The sequence below is a fragment of the Oxyura jamaicensis genome, chromosome 2, assembly GCF_011077185.1.
Source record: "Oxyura jamaicensis isolate SHBP4307 breed ruddy duck chromosome 2, BPBGC_Ojam_1.0, whole genome shotgun sequence".
Classification (NCBI taxonomy): domain Eukaryota; kingdom Metazoa; phylum Chordata; class Aves; order Anseriformes; family Anatidae; genus Oxyura; species Oxyura jamaicensis.
Genome location: NC_048894.1, coordinates 30,439,468 through 30,455,352, shown reverse-complemented (window position 1 = coordinate 30,455,352; position 15,885 = coordinate 30,439,468). Strand labels below are relative to the sequence as shown.

The window sequence follows — 15,885 nt, the reverse complement described above, 5'->3', positions numbered from 1 at the left end:
ACCTTAGTCTAAATCTTTGACTTTAGACTAAATTTAGTCATTATGGTTTCAAATCAAATTGGAGCTTAAGAAAAACAACAGCTCAGTGAGATGTACACTATAGAAGTAGTCCATATAGGCACTGTGACCCTACAGAAAAGTAAATAACAACTACAGTTTCCTACAGAGAAACTATTGGCCCTGCTAAAACAGAAATGTATAATAGAACCTTCACTGTTGTGCCACTCCTACTTTTGCACCTACTATTCTTTCTATTTTATTTTATTTTATTTTCTCAGAAAGGAATACCTTTTGTTTGTATGTACTGAAAGTTTATTTCAGGACAGGTAAAAGTCTGTCAATATGCCAGAGATTTGTATTAACAGCCTTAGTAAAGTGAATTAATAGAAAATTACAGAAATAGACCAATGAAAAGATTCTGAGCTATTCAGGTAGCAGTTTTCATAATTTTGCTGTTGTAATTTTTCAAAAGACACACACTCGGGTGAGTTCACATATGTTCTTTGCATATATGTATTCTCACAGCAAATTTAGTGTTCTAGCTGAATGTAAAATCCATATGCTGTAAAAATGTAAGGTTAATAGAGGTGACTTGATGTAACTGCAGGACATCACAGACTTTCTACATTCTCTATTTCACTCAAGTTAACAAGAAAAGATAGAACTTTAATATGAATTATTTCTTGTTCCTAGGCCCAAAGCAGGAATTCTGGAAATCATCCGCTGCTCAGTCTTCTTAGGTGTATACAAACTTGGCTACTTAAGGAATCAGCTTTCTCTGTTGGACTGTGCATATGAAGTAAGACATTTATTTTGAAATATTTATACTGATGATCCTATATTATTATTATTATTTTTATGGCATCCCTGCCCATAAAAAATAAAATTGCCAATTCACATTAAAACAATTCTTTTAATATAATCTGAGTTGGATAACACTGAATCATTACTATGATTCTGATCTGAATGACATTCCCAAGCTACCTACTTCTGGTCAGCAGCAAAGCTGGTTCTTCAACAAGGTTATAAACCTTGTTAGACTAGTAGAACTATTATCAGAAAGTTAATCTTTGGATTAAAACTAGAAAAATAAAATAAACAATAAGGATCAATAATCAGACCTGTTACTGCTGGAATTCAAAAGGATTATTTTGACTTGAAACAGCTGTAAAATTTATACCTGCTGATAAATTTTCTAATAGATTTCTGGTAGTGGTGCTGATTCTCCTGCTTTTCTCTGAGGCCAGACAATAGGAGATTGGTAAAATACACTATACTTATGTAGGTCTTTTTTTTTTTTTTTTTTTCTTTTTTTCTTTGGACAGGAAACAATAGTTATTGGACAATATTCAAAGCCAGACAAAATCAAGATTATTATTATTTTTTTTTTCCCCCCAATATTGTTACTTTGTGCGTAAATCAGAGTTCTTGAATTCCTCTAATAAGAGTCTGCCAGAACTCAGCAGATATTTTAAAGATTTTACTTGTTTAAATATCTTTTGGAAAATGTTTTTATGTTTTTAAATGACTAGCAGATAGACTTAATGCAAAGACTTTTAATATTTGGCAATTAATTCTATAGTACTAGTTCTGACTTTAGGTACTAAGGTATTCTAACTGAATTTGCAAAGACTTATATGTTAAATATACCCTCTAAATTAAAAAAAAAAAAAAAAAATGCATTTATTGCCTTGCTGAGTTGCATATGCATGAATGGCTCTCTTACTATGAAAGGAGTAGGAGCAAAATTTCAGATTGTTATTTTTATTGTTTGGAGGAAGTGAAATAGTTTCCTATTCTGTCATGAAGAAAATAAAGTATTTCTTGTTCTGTTCTTTATTTGTACCTCTCATAAAAATCTTAACCTTTTTGCCCTCCCTATCTGTTCCCTCTTACAGAGGTACCTTCCTCTGATTTCTTGTGTATTTTTTTCTCTCCTTTATATTTGTACTTCTCTGGGACTTTTTAGTGCCTTGTTTGACACTAACTAGGTAGTTCATTTAAAATGAGAAACAGGAGAAACATGCTCACATTATTTTGTTTGAAAATAATAAATAGGTGTCTTCCAAATCATTAGCTCTTAATGCAACCAGAATAAATAATGCTTCTGAAGAATTCCAATATGTTAGTGCTAGAAAGTTTCATTTAATGTAATGTTAATAAGGTTTAGGGAGGTTTATGATGACATTAAGAAGTCTCCCATCTTAAATAATTGATTTACCATCATGGGTTTTGCTCATATGTTGTCAATACATTATTCAATTTTTGGATTCAGGGTAGGAAAGTTGCTATGGGCAGCAGTATTGGTATAATGGTATTTACAAGAAAATATTATTGTAACAGTAGGGAAACAGTACTATAAATTTTGCAATTAACGTTGAAAAGATTTGAAATATTAATATTTTCAATTATTATTGATGTGATAATTTTGAATCAGCAGATACTAGAAAGTATAATAAATGATTTATTTTTTTTTCTAGAAATTACCTATAAAATTTGTCCTAAAAATTGTTTCTGTTTAATATTTAGAGAGGTTATCTACCCTTCATAATTAAACATAATCATGTGGATAACTCTACAAGACAATTTTTTTCCATACATTATGTTGAATAGTAAGCGAAAAATTATGTGACTCCTGTTAGTACATATTGTTTTTCTTGTGACCTTTTTCTTCATAAACTTTCATTACTCATTAATATTTTATAACCACTAGATAAGATTTCAGAAGTAAATACTATTTTTAACTATTAAAAAAAAAAAAAAAAAAAGTGATTAAAACTTCAAATGATTGCCTGTTATAGGATTTGATGAAGGTACAGTCATCTAAGTGGAGAATTCCACAAAATCCAATTATACAAACAGCTAATTCCTAACTCATTCTAGCCCTGCTCCTAGTCCTGCAAATAGCCTTCTGCTATTCTAGTGAATTAGAGCAGTTCATAAACACATCTAACTATTATCAGAACTACAGCATGGGAGGAAGACCTTCCAAGTTAAAATGAAAATACATAAATGAGAGAGAGGAGAGAAGAGCAGAGGAAAGAAGAAGGGAGTCTTTCTCATTTTGCTCTTAAATTAGCACAGGTGGCTGTGAAAAAAGACAGCCAACAACTGCAATTCCATCAGGAAAAGCAGCTCCACCCTCTTACTCCAGCCTCACCCAAACTAGTCAGCTAATAGTGTCACCTGGATTCTCTGATCAATGCAGCCAAAAGTTTATCTTCATGTAAGACAGTTGATGTAACTTTCTTTGGAGCAAGAAAGTTTTGTAATGCTAAGACCAGCGGAAGGTGGAAGTAAAATGCAGCTAAAGATGGGTAAGAAAGAACTGTTGTTTCTGGTAAAGCTGAAATCTTTGTATGATTGTTTACTGTGTCCAAACACTAATAAATATGACATTCCATGCTTTGAAATTATATATTAAATAATGTGATTACTAGTCTTGGTTCAATATGAAAATTATGTAGTTGTTCCTATCCTTTAAATATATAGTTCTCGCTACTGTTATATTTGAAGCCCTTCCAAGAGAGTTCTCTCTTGTGTTCTTCCATTTTTACAAAGACAATGATTAGAAGTTACTAGAGTTAGAAAAATAATTGCCTCTTCTTATGGGAGGTGGAACTCTGCACGTTTGTCAGCATGTGTTTTCAGTTCCTTGTGCTGTGTGTATTTCATATTGATGGTTATGCAAAAGGAGCAGGCTCTGTGTTCTTTTGCTTTGTTGTTATTTTTTGTTTGGTTTTTGAAAGATACGGTGTTTAAGGAACATGAGTTTGATGAACTTAGATCTTGTGAGAATTCTTTTTTTTTGGGGTGAAGTTCATAGGACACCTTGGTGATAAGGACAGAGATACTCTATTTGACTGGATATAGTCAGCAAGCTGAGAGGCTAATGTGTTTCTGTTCAACAGTCTGTGCTGCAACATCCTATACTAGTTAGTTTTCTTTAGGTTGATTATTTCATGCCTGTGTAATGTGATAATCATTTGTGTTACTAATACCAAATCTTTTTTAGTCAGACTGGGCCTGGGATCTCCTAACCACCTGGAGGTAGCAGAAAACCTTGCTTGTGCATTTAGTTATATGACAGTTCAGCAGGCACAATATGTATCTGTGATGATGGTACACCTTCAAAGAGTTTCCATCCAACTGCTCTGGTTTGGCATCAGCCACCATATTCCATGAGCTGATTTTGGTCAAGCACTGGCTGTTATTTGACAGTAATACTAATGAGGAGCAATGTGTAGAAATGAGAGCCATTGACATGTTGTTGGAACTCTCGTCTCAAATATTTTCACCAACTCCCATAGTGGCTGCAAGTCAGTACTGAGACTCTTAAGCTAAAGGACTAGGATCTAGGAGCTGGAGAACAAAACACATGTCTATTTTGATATTCTTGTTTATCTTTTACCTTTGTTTTGGCTATTTTATTTTTATTTTTTATCTGAGTAAGTCTGTTTATCCAGACCGCTTCTACATTGCAGCCTCCTGGGCTGCCTGGCTATGAAATATCTGTAGTCATGTATTTACTTATGGGTAGGAAGGATAAAGATCTAGGACAACTTTCACTGGGGAAAAGAGAGAAAAAGGGAGGATGTATACCTGTGTGATATTTTAAATGAAGTACTTGTTTTCTGTTTTTCATAGGCATGTGTTGCATGATAAAAATAACCAACTGTAGAAGATTATATATAGAGTCTTGTGCTGCAGGGCGTAATTCAACCATTAATTAATGAAAACAGAAATGAACTTCTTTGAGGTCAAATTATTTATTTACTCCTCCAGAATATCTAAACTCTATAGATGCAGCTGTTACAAACGTTTTTGGAGACAGCATTCTGAAGAAAATGGACTGCTTCTCTGGTCTTCTATGCAATTCTTGTATTTCTTACAATCATGTCAGCTAATTTGTCTGGATGAAATATATAATATCTCTTTAATAAAGAACTGATTTGCACTGTACTCTGCATTCCACAGCAGTCCTTCTTAATGTGATATATTGCCACACAACTTACTTCTCCTTTCATCATACAAAGACTTGCTGTTACCTCACTTGTTTCTTAGTGTAATTTACCAGCATCAGAATACTGACTTATGAGTACTGACTTAAAACAAACATTTACTCATAAGAACTTATTTCCACATCAACGATAGTTTTCTGCTCTGTAGCATTTTTCCTTGGTCGCTCATTATGATCATCTGTGCCACATTTCAAAGTGCAGCATATCCTATATTTGGTTTCCATTAAGGTGAAAGCTCCATGCCCTGTGCAATGATTTACGACCTCAGCACTTAGGCAGTCTCTGTGCTCTAACTAGATTGGCTGGTGTATTTGAAATGTATTTTAGAAATGAAGCTGGGGATAGAAGGAAACTACTGCCTTATGATAAAAAGCCTTGTCAACACACATGGAATTAAATAAACACGAGTTGTAATCTGTATTTTCTATGATAGACTCATTCAGAAAAGTCTGCTATACCACGCAGTGGACTGGACTTTTAATATTCCTGACAACTACCCTGAAGGGAATAATGTCCCTTAGAAAAAGTCACCGTAAAATCTGGCAGTAGATTAAGTTAGTTTCCACTTAGGTGTGACAGCAGAGTCGTTGCTGATTTTAGATTTAGCCAGTTTGAGAGTCGGCTTCACCACCATCAACTAAAGACTATGATGTATAGTTCCAGATGCTTTGGCCAATTGACCGTAAAATTGCTCCGCATTTCTGGTGGAGCAGCCAAGCTGGAGCTTTTAAAATCTCTACTCCCTGAGCTCAACACCCTCCCCCCTCTGCTTAAAAGCTGCTCATTATTCTTATTCTGCCCGCTGATCTTAGCAAAAGAAAAACTTCTGGAATCAATTAGAAGTGTCTGCACTTGATGAGATTTGCACGTGAGTTTGGAATTGCGAGGCTTTGATAGTGTCAGCCAACAGCTGCAGTTTCAGGTGGTAAAATCGGGGAAGGAATTTTCCAGGGTTTATTTACAATCATAAAATAAAACAAAAATCAAGACAAGTTGGAAACCATCTAATGTGTCATTAAAATGAAGCCCAAATTGGGCTATATATTTATTTTGTCTGAAAAAAGTAAACCGGTTGTTTATTATGAGGATCTTTTCAATTATCTTGCAATTATTAGGCTGTATAGACTGGTTGTAATAAAATGCGAGCTATGGCCTGCTTGCTGTAGTTTTGACTATGAAAGAGGCATCTGCTATTACCTTTGTTACTTTAATTGCTTGACAAGACAAGGAGGTAGTCATGCGTAATAGAAATCAGAAGTCTGTAGTCAAAGATGAAGCAAAGGTGCAAAAAATATACACATTCATATATACTGTCTGAAAATTTTACATTTCATTTTCAGCTACTGCTAAATAAGTAAATAGAAAAGTAACATTCACGTTGATAATTCTAAAGTTTATTTTATGACCATTCTGAGTCCAAAGCAGTTAGGTATTGTCTTGTATCTGTAGGCAGCATTTACATTTCAAAGATCAGTCATGCCAAATGAAATTATTAATGTTCAGTTATACATCTGAGTGTCCTAAAGATGAAATTGTGCCAATTCATTCACATTGTCACTAATCTGCATTGCAGACTGGTTTGGCTCATAAGTCAAAGAATAATTTTTCTAAAAGTTAGGAGTGCCACAAAACCCATCAAACTGCATTCTTTTCTACATCATAATAACATATGGATTATAACAGAAATCTTCTCCATAGCAGTGAATTGCTTCATTTGTATAAATCTTCAGTGACAACTGAGTTACTCCACATGGGTATATGTGTCTGTGCAATTATGACTGCAGTAGAACAGCAATTTTGTTGTTAATGCACAAACACATATTTGTTTCATACCTGGATTTATCCGGTGGATGTAGCACGATTAGGGGAAGCCATACTGTAATTATTATCTTTCTCACTTTAAAGAGAAATAAATAAATAAATTAAAAAAAAAAAAAAAAAAGCCTAAAAAAAGTGCTTTCAGTGAGAGGTCTCTTGAAGGATTCCTTGTCTGTGGTATAGTCATCTGTGCATGCACTGAGGCATCTCTGCATCTCTATTTTAGTACTGCATAAACTAGAGTGAGAGGAAGGCATAGGGGTGGACCTTGCCTACTTTGGATTCTGTAGGGGTGATGCAAATGCAGTCAGAGCAGGTTCATGTTGTTTGACAGAGCCAGTGTGATCAGTTTGTACTTTCTTACTTATTTTATGTTCAAAGTTGATTTAAGGTATAGCATAACATAACAAGACAAAGGCAAAAGTAAGAGGAGAGAGAAAGGCACTGACTTACTTGCTGAGATTACCCACTCATGCACATGTTGGGGGAGAGGCAGAAGATGCCTCCTGAATGCATGCACCAGACTGCATCCCCCAGCTGTGCGGAGCACCCTGGAGAAAGGAGCTTCTTAGCCTTGCCACGTATGGACAGTGTGTGCATTGGCTCTGTGGTATAGCTGTTGTTAACCTATAGAACTCGCATGCATCGGTGTGTTCATTAGGACTACCTAATGTGACAAGCTTCTTAGTAGACTTCTTGCCAAAATCTGATGGCCTACCACCAAAACCATTGCAACTGGCAGGTGGAAACTGTCCTAATCATGAACAGAGAGGAGCTGTGCCTGTATTACCAAGACCATGAAGGCAGATGTCTTAGTTTGAATTTTATCCTCAACGCAACGTGCAGAGGGATTGAATTAGCTTTTAGGAGATGACAGCTTTAATTAAGCCAGCTATTTCTGATGCAGAATAAATCTGTGTTTGGCAGATATAAGGTGGCCACAAAGAACCAGCCTAGTGTAAAAAAGCATTTTGGATATTTTTATATCATGAGATTTCAACAGAGAAAATCTAACTGTAGAAAAGACAGGCAAAGCAGGGCTACCCAAATTTATATGGGGAGGTGGATGTACAATTTTATTCCTCTTGTAAGCGTCCTCTTTTACTTTGTAGGAGTAAATGGAACATGGCAGCTGTGAATATTTGGCATTTGGGGAATATAATGACTGTGTGGGACTCACAGAATCAGACTGTAACATAAGCTACAGGAGAGCCAAATAAATACATGTATTTAGGAAAGAACAAATTAACTTAAACATTCTATAGTATACTTTATTAAAACTGATTATTGGATTTCTATTTATTTACTCATTTTTGCATAGTCCATTTTTGACATTAGCTTTCAATGAAGAACAAAGGAAAAACAGCACAAATTGAGACTCTCTTTGTTAGTAACACCTGAAATAACCACTGAAAACTGATTTGTGATGCTTGGGTTGTTGCATTCTAAATTCTAGCTAGATCGTACTTATTGATCTGTTACTCAGTTTATCTCTTCTGTGATTTATTTTTTTTTATTACTGTCTTGTTTTATCATTCTTTTCTATGAATTCTCTTTTCTGTGATGTTTAGAGTCAGGGAATCTAGAGAAAGCAAAAATACTGTATTTATTTTTATATTTCAATATTACTCAAGTCAAAGAGAATGTCTTAAAATTTCCTTTTCTTGCCAATGCTAAATAAAAATTAGCATGAAAATCTTCTGATGAAAGAAGATTAGCAACTGGTGTGTTTAACAACTGATTCCCAAATGCAGAACATACAAAACACTTTGTATGCTCAAAAGTTGGAAATAGGTGTTATTGGGGGGCGGGGGGAGTAGGCACACTGCCGGCTCATATTCAGCCGAGCATCAATCAGCACCGCCATATCCTTGAAACTAAGGCCAAATAATACAGACCTCCCCTCCAATAGTGATCACATCTGTCTTGACAGAATTGGTTTGGTTTATCTTCATGTGGAGCCCATGAAATGCCCAGAATAAACTGTTTATTTTCCTGATTAGAAGCTAATGCACAGTTGAAAATGGCTGGTTTTGGTTTAACATGTTAGATTTTATGGAGAAAAGGTTACTAAATTTTGTCCTTAGCTATTACCTGAATTAATTGCACATCTGCATATGACTACAAATCTAGATGTAGTTATTTCTCTTCTTGTTGACTTCATATAAGTTGGCTACAAAAAACAGTCCAAAGTAGGTAAAAAGTGGTGGTTAAGCAGACTGTTAAGAAACAGAATCTGGCAGTTAACCGAATTGGTTTATATCTATGTATCTCTATACCTATCTTAATTTTCCTTTGTCTTCAAACAGTCTAGTTAATTATAAAATCTTAAGGCAGATACCTGTCTTTCTGCATATATAAAAGGGCCTACTCCAATTATACATAAGTAGTGAACAGAGTTGTCATCGTCTGAGTTGAGTTCCTGATCATTTCTTATTCCTGACTTTCAAATGAAGTCAAGTTATCTTTTGTTTTTATTTTTTAATATTGCTTTTTTTTTTTTTTCTAAATGTGTGTGTGTGTGTAGTGATTTTACTTGGGTGGGCGGCTGAGCTCCACCACAACTGCTCTCTCACTCCCCCTCCTCAAAGAGGAGTGGAGAGAAAATATGTTGAAAAGGGCTTCAGGGTTGAGATAAGGACGAGGAGATCCCGCAGTAATTATTGTGACAGACAAACAGTCAAAACAGACTAGGGAGCCATAGGGAGATAATAATATTTATTGCCTATTACTAACGAGCTAGAGAAGCGAGAAACAAATGCACTTCACCTAAAAGCACCTCTCCCCCAACCACCCTCTTCCACCTCCTCCTCCCAAGCGGTGCAGGGGAGTGGGGGTTATGGTCAGTCTATAGCGCTTCTTCGCCGCCGCTCCTTCTCGGTCACTCTTGTCTCCTGTGCTGTGGGACTTTTGTTTTTATTTTTTAATATTGCCTTTGTGTGTGTGTGTATTCAATTCTCTGTGGGCTTCAACTGAGTACTTTTTAGCATTGTATGAGTCTTATTCTAATATCTTATTGAGTTGTCTTCACTCTTTATGACTATATTGGTCTGAAACAAGCCCATTCCAAATATCTCAACAATACTATTGAAAGTGTTAAGTAGCTTCTGGGATTATTTAGGCCTCATTAAAACATATCTCCAAACCATACCATGTGTCAAAAGCAGGAATTCAGCTGTCACAGACTTGCAAATGAGACAGAAAAATGTGTTACCAACATATCAGCAACTGAGATAACAGCTTCATAAATTCTAAAAATTAGGGGACAACTGGGTGTAATTTGCCATGACCTCTGAACAGAAGTCTAGAAAGTGCAGTTGGCTGATAACAGTGATATCTGCTTTTAAATCTATTTATCTACCTATATAAACATTGAAAAATATTTGAGACTTTCCTAAATGAAGGGGTATGTTTTTCAAATTCTATTTGTCTTTATTCCTTTATCCTTCTCTTCCCTTTCATTTCTTTTTTTTTTCTTTCCACGTATGAAAATGGAAAAGATAATAAAAGGAGGTGATTTAATGTTAAGACTTTCATGGTTAGATGAATTCATTAAAAAAAAAAAAAAATCATTACAAAATAAGAATAGCTAAAATCCAAAAAAAAAAAAAATATTGCTTGAAATAAAACCATCTCATTCAAACTTTTACATTTAATATAAAATCAAAAGTCTTTAATTTTCTTTAGGTTCATTAATCACAAAATCATATGTTTAGAGAAATAAACTGAGTAGATTGTACTATCTCTATTTCCAAGAGTTAGAGAGAGAATAGTGAATATTTTGTCTGAGTGACTACATGAGGACCTTGATATTGAAAGTGAGAAGATTTCAGTTAGAGAGCCTGCATATAAAAAAATATAAATAAATAGGCAACTGTCAAGTTTTAACACAGTACTTAGAACTGATAGAATATTAAGGTCTGGGTTTTAGGTCAGGTCTTTCACCCTGATTGATTCTGTCTTGATACTCTGCCAATTTCAAATGAGGAAGCTCATTTGAAATAAAAAGTATTTCTGGAGTGAGAAATTTTCAGAAGAGGCTTCAAGAAGATCTTAGAAAAAACAAACAAACAAACAAAAAACATCTCTTACACAGTGTTACTCCGACTAAGAACAGTGATAGAACAAATACAGTTTTAGAGCCTTAATTTTTATACAAATTGAAGTCATCCTAACTTCATTTTCAAGTGTCTTATTGGACTGTTGCCTTCTAAAGTGATAAATGTTCTAATTTCTGCCAAGTTCTTAGAAAAATCTTAATCCACTGGAAGAATCAAATCTGCCCCTTCCAATGAAGTAACACTCATAAGCTTTCTAGCAGAGAGTTAAGAATGGGGAAAACAGGATCATTAGTGGATCCAGGTTTATTCTTTTGGCTTTGTAAACTCTGTGGCCTTCAGAACTTATTAGTATCAAATAAAAATCTATATCATTGGATTGCAAAACTAACAAAAATATTAGCTGTGAAAGCAGCACGCAGCCAAAACTCTCAATTTTCCTGGACAGTCCACATAAAATCTCCCCTATTAGCTACTTTACCCCCCTCTGCTGTTTTATTTTGCTCTTTGCACAGATGAAATTATGTGGACTTCATGATTGTATTTTGCTTTGTAATGTGCAGTAATACATACTGTTAAACCACACAAAAGCATATTGCAACTGTAAAATTCACGTGTTAGACTGCACGTATTTGGGCCTATATGCCAGTAATTTCAGAGAACCCATAATTCATTTGGCATTGGAGATTCTGATTTGCAGTAGTGTTCGTGTGCAGACAAATGTTTGCCTTCCGGTTTAGGCAGTCTTAAGAATACAAATAGTCTTGGAAAAATTATAGTAGAAAGGCAACTCTGCTGTTAGTTTAGTTGTAAAGAACTGAAGCTATGCTTAATACAAACAAAGATGGATCTTCTGCCAAATGTCCATCTGTTTGAAGGAAAACTGCTAAAACAGGCCACACTTTTCCCTTCAGGCCAAGGTACAGTCTCCTTTGAAAGGAGACTTAGAAATTGGTGGCCATAAAGTATACAGTCAAATGTAGCATTATTACTGCTGGGGGAGAGAAAAATAAAATAAAATGCATATTCAAATATTAGCCAGGTCAACAGCAGGATGAAAGGAAATGACAGTGGGAAGACGTGGTAGACCATCTCCAGGCCATTCAGGGCACAGCTGGTCCAAAGAAGTTGCTTCTGTGATTCCATTCCTGCTATATTATAAAATTAATACATTACAGGAAACGAGAGAAGAGCCTTGGGTTTAGAGAGCTTTACCTGCATAGCTTTTATTACGTCCTTTGAGTCCAGCAGCCCTGATTTCTGAAGTATATAGTCATGTCTTTGCAGACAGATTATCTTTTTATAATTTGGAGACAAGATTGAGGAACCATGGTTGGATATACTGTAGGCATGTGCTTATTATATTTCTCAGTGATCATGAGTTCCTGAATTGCTGATTTAAGACTTAATGTAGTTTTGGGTTGGTGTTTTGTCCCGAAGTACAGAGGAAATGTTGCTTTTGTTCTTATTCATTATCTTAAGTTTTTCCCCTTCAAAATTTTTGAAGTAGTCAAAACAGCAGTTTTGACTAATGCTGTATTTATGCCAGGTAAGAATGCTGTATGACTTTTCTTCACCATTTCCCTATTACAGTTAATGCAGTCCATCTTACTGAAACTAAAAAGCTATTGCCATACACCTCTTAAATTATTCTCAAGCTGCCAGCTGTGCCATTTGGCTTTGATCCTTTCTTTCATGATAATTGTCATGCTGAAATGTAAAACTAAAATATATGCTGCAACAAAATGCCACTTTTTCATATTTTGGAAGATATTAATCTTCATGAGATTTCTGCAGATTGTACATTCTATTAATAGTCTTCCTCTCTATGTGCTATTGCTGCCATCAAGTGTAATTATATAATTATGCATGTGTAACTGCTCATGTACTGTACCTTTTAAGGAATGCCAGCTCTCTGGAGCTCATTCACATACAGCGTTTTCATACCACTTAGCTTAAAAATAAAGCTTAGCATTACATGAAACACTTCATTGTTTTATTTTAATGGGAGTTAAAAAATTGAAAAATTCTGGTTGTATATGAACTTTGAAGTAAGTTGCTGAGTGGAAGAATAGATTGCTTTGTTATTAGATGAAATTTGGTAGTTCAGTGACTTCCTTTCCTGTTTCGGTTTGCTCTTACTGTTAAGATAACAGAGAAAAAATGTAGCATCATCAGTGTAAATAAATCTCCCCTTTAATGCAAACAATTAAATTCTCCTTACAAGTGTTATTACATGCTAAGATAAACATCTCTAAAATATTTTCCTTGCCAATCAGTTTTTTTTTTTTTTTTTTTTTTTTAATTTCCAGGTATGATTTTTTTCCCTCTCTGTTTCAAACCATTTAGAGGGAAAAGTACTTTTCTGCTGTTAATTTAGTGCTTTAGAGATATTTCTCTTACTGTTTGGATGTTTTTGACATTTGCTGTATTGAAGAGGTCCTGAAACATAGAATCATAGAATCATTAGGATTGGAAAAGTTCTTCAAGATCATCTGGTCCAACCGTCAACCTAGTATCAATGTCACCCATAAAACCACGTCCAACCTTTCCTTAAACACCCCAACGGACAGTGACTCCACCACTTCCCTGGACAACCTGTCCCAATTCCCGACTACTCTTTCTGAGAAGAAATGTCTCCTAATTTCCAACCTAAACTTCCCCTGGCTGTTCCCTCTAGTGCTATCACTAGTTATCTGTGAGAAGAAGCAGGCCCCCAACTCCCCACGCCTTCCTTTCAGGTAGTTGAAGAGAGCAATAAGGTCTCCCCTGAGCCTCCTCTTCTCCAGACTAAACAACCCCAGCTCCCTCAGCTGCTCCTCACAGGACTTGTGTTCCAGGCCTTTCACCAGCTTGGTAGCCCTTCTCTCCAGGACTCCAGGGCCTCGATTTCCTTTGTGTACTGAGGGGTCCAAAATTCACCACAGTACTCCAGGTGCAACCTCACCAGAGGCCAAGAGTATAAGGAAATGATCACTTGCCTGGTCCTGCTGGATACACTATTCCTGATACAAGCCAGGATGCCGTTGGCCTTCTTGTCCACCTGGGCACACTGCCGGCTCATGTTCAGCCGAGCATCAGTCAGCACCCCATATCCTTTTCTTCTGCACAGCTTTCCAGCCACTCTCCCCTAAGGCTGTAGCATTGCATGGGGTTGTTGTGGCCAAAGTGCAGGACCTGACACTTAGCCATGTTGAACCTCATCCAACTGGCCTTTGCCCATCAATCCAACCTGTACAGGTCCCTCTGTAGGGCCTTCCTACCCTCCAGCAGATTGACAATTCCCCACAACTTGTTTTCTGCAAACTTACTGAGGGTGCACTTAATTCCTTCATCCAAATCATCAATAAATTGAAGATCTTGCTGCCCCTTCACTCTACAGTAGCAAATCAGTATTTTAATGCACTAATGAAAGACTGGGTGCAAGTGGCTATACTTCATCAATACTACCAGTGTTTGCCAAAGGGACTAAGACATTTTTATTTATTTATTTATTTATTTTTTCAGGAGCATTCTGGGCAGGCAGGGCAGGCATTAAGATATAGCAATTCTGTTTGCTAAAATGTTTATACTGGAGATATGAGAAGACAAGGGTTTGCATGAGAATTCTGTATATGTGAATGAATATGAGTGATTATCTCAGGTATATCATTTAGAAAGTATCTGCACGTCTGGATATGGTGATCTCAGGAGACATGGAAATCAAGATGGGCAGACAAACAGTGATAATATCTGGTTTATAGGGAAAGAAGGAGGCAAAACTGATTTGAAAGCAGAGAATATAAATCATTTCAACTATATGTAACCTAATCTGACTATCAGACACAAACATCAGGAAGGCTGCAATGTAGTTTGTAGGGTTTAGAAGGGAAGAGTCTTGGCAAAGAGAGTGGAATATGCATAGAGATGATAGAGTTTGTGTTGGAGGTAATATTATCTAGAGGATTACAAAAGCAAAACAGGGACATAGCTTACACACACACACACACACACACAAAAAGTGGGTTGTATCTAAGCCACATATAATGGCAGAAAAAACGGTGTACCTACGGATCATAACGGTATGAAATGGACTTTTATAGATTTATACAAGATCTCAACAATAGATATTTTGAATTATATATATATATATATATATATTATTTGAAGAAAAAGTCCAGGTATACAATATAGATTTATTCTTGCTGAGTTTGCTGTGATGTGACTTATTTATTTACTTATTTTGGAGCACGTGAAAATGAAATTTCCTGGCAACTGGAACCAAATGTGATCCCTGGTCATGCTGCAACAGATTGCTCTAATACTACAAACTATTGCTATTGTCAGAAATAATCAGCTGAGGATTTATGTGTGGCATAATTATTCTTCAGCCAGCACTGTCTCTGGAAAAGCCAGAATAAGCCATTTGCCGAGGCGATCGGCTCCGGGGCAGACGCGTTCTGCAGCGGAGCGGGGGATCGGGCCAGGCAGGGCTAATTTGTCCGGCATCGAGCCTACTTGTGGGAGCCGCCAGGACCCGGCAGCCCTCGTGAGGGAGGCTGACGAGGCGTAGGCGGAGCCAGCAGCGCCCCCTCCCACAGCCGCTCAAAAGCTGCCCCTAGGGAGCACGGCGACCAGGACGGGCAAACAGGGCGTGGCGAGGCAGTTAGCGCGGCAGTTCGCGCAGGCAGGGCGAGCAGGAAGGGCGGAGCGCTCTCCCCCGCCCATACGTAACACCTCCTCAACGACAGCCGTTAGCGAGGCGATAATGGTCTCCACCAGGCGCGGAGCGCTCTCCAGGAAGTCGGTACACACCCAGACCGACTACCCGTTAAAAAGTGCAGCGGTTCAGGCCACCGGATGCAGGGAGTGTTTGAGCCTGTTGCTGCCATCGGCGGGAGGCAGAGAAACTGTGTGTGCGAGGTGTGAGCAGGTGGATGACCTGGTCCGCATGGTGGCGGAGCTCAAGGAGGAGGTGGAGAGGTTGAGGGATATCAGGGAGTGTGAGC

The 15,885-nt window shown here is 36.8% G+C and overlaps 1 protein-coding gene across 4 annotated transcripts in view; it reads left to right on the top strand.

Annotated features, from left to right (window-relative positions):
* The window catches only part of AGMO (alkylglycerol monooxygenase), a 203,776-nt gene that overhangs the window by 110,537 nt on the left and 77,354 nt on the right, over nt 1-15,885 (top strand). For 2 of the 4 annotated variants that reach the window (XM_035318412.1, XM_035318411.1), the window contains exon 12: nt 694-799. In XM_035318412.1, coding sequence (XP_035174303.1) covers nt 694-799 — 106 coding nt within the window. Of the gene's footprint in view, nt 1-693; nt 800-1,325; nt 1,434-7,951; nt 7,973-15,885 lie in introns of those variants that run through there. The other 2 variants (XM_035318413.1, XM_035318410.1) reach the window with 2 other exon arrangements.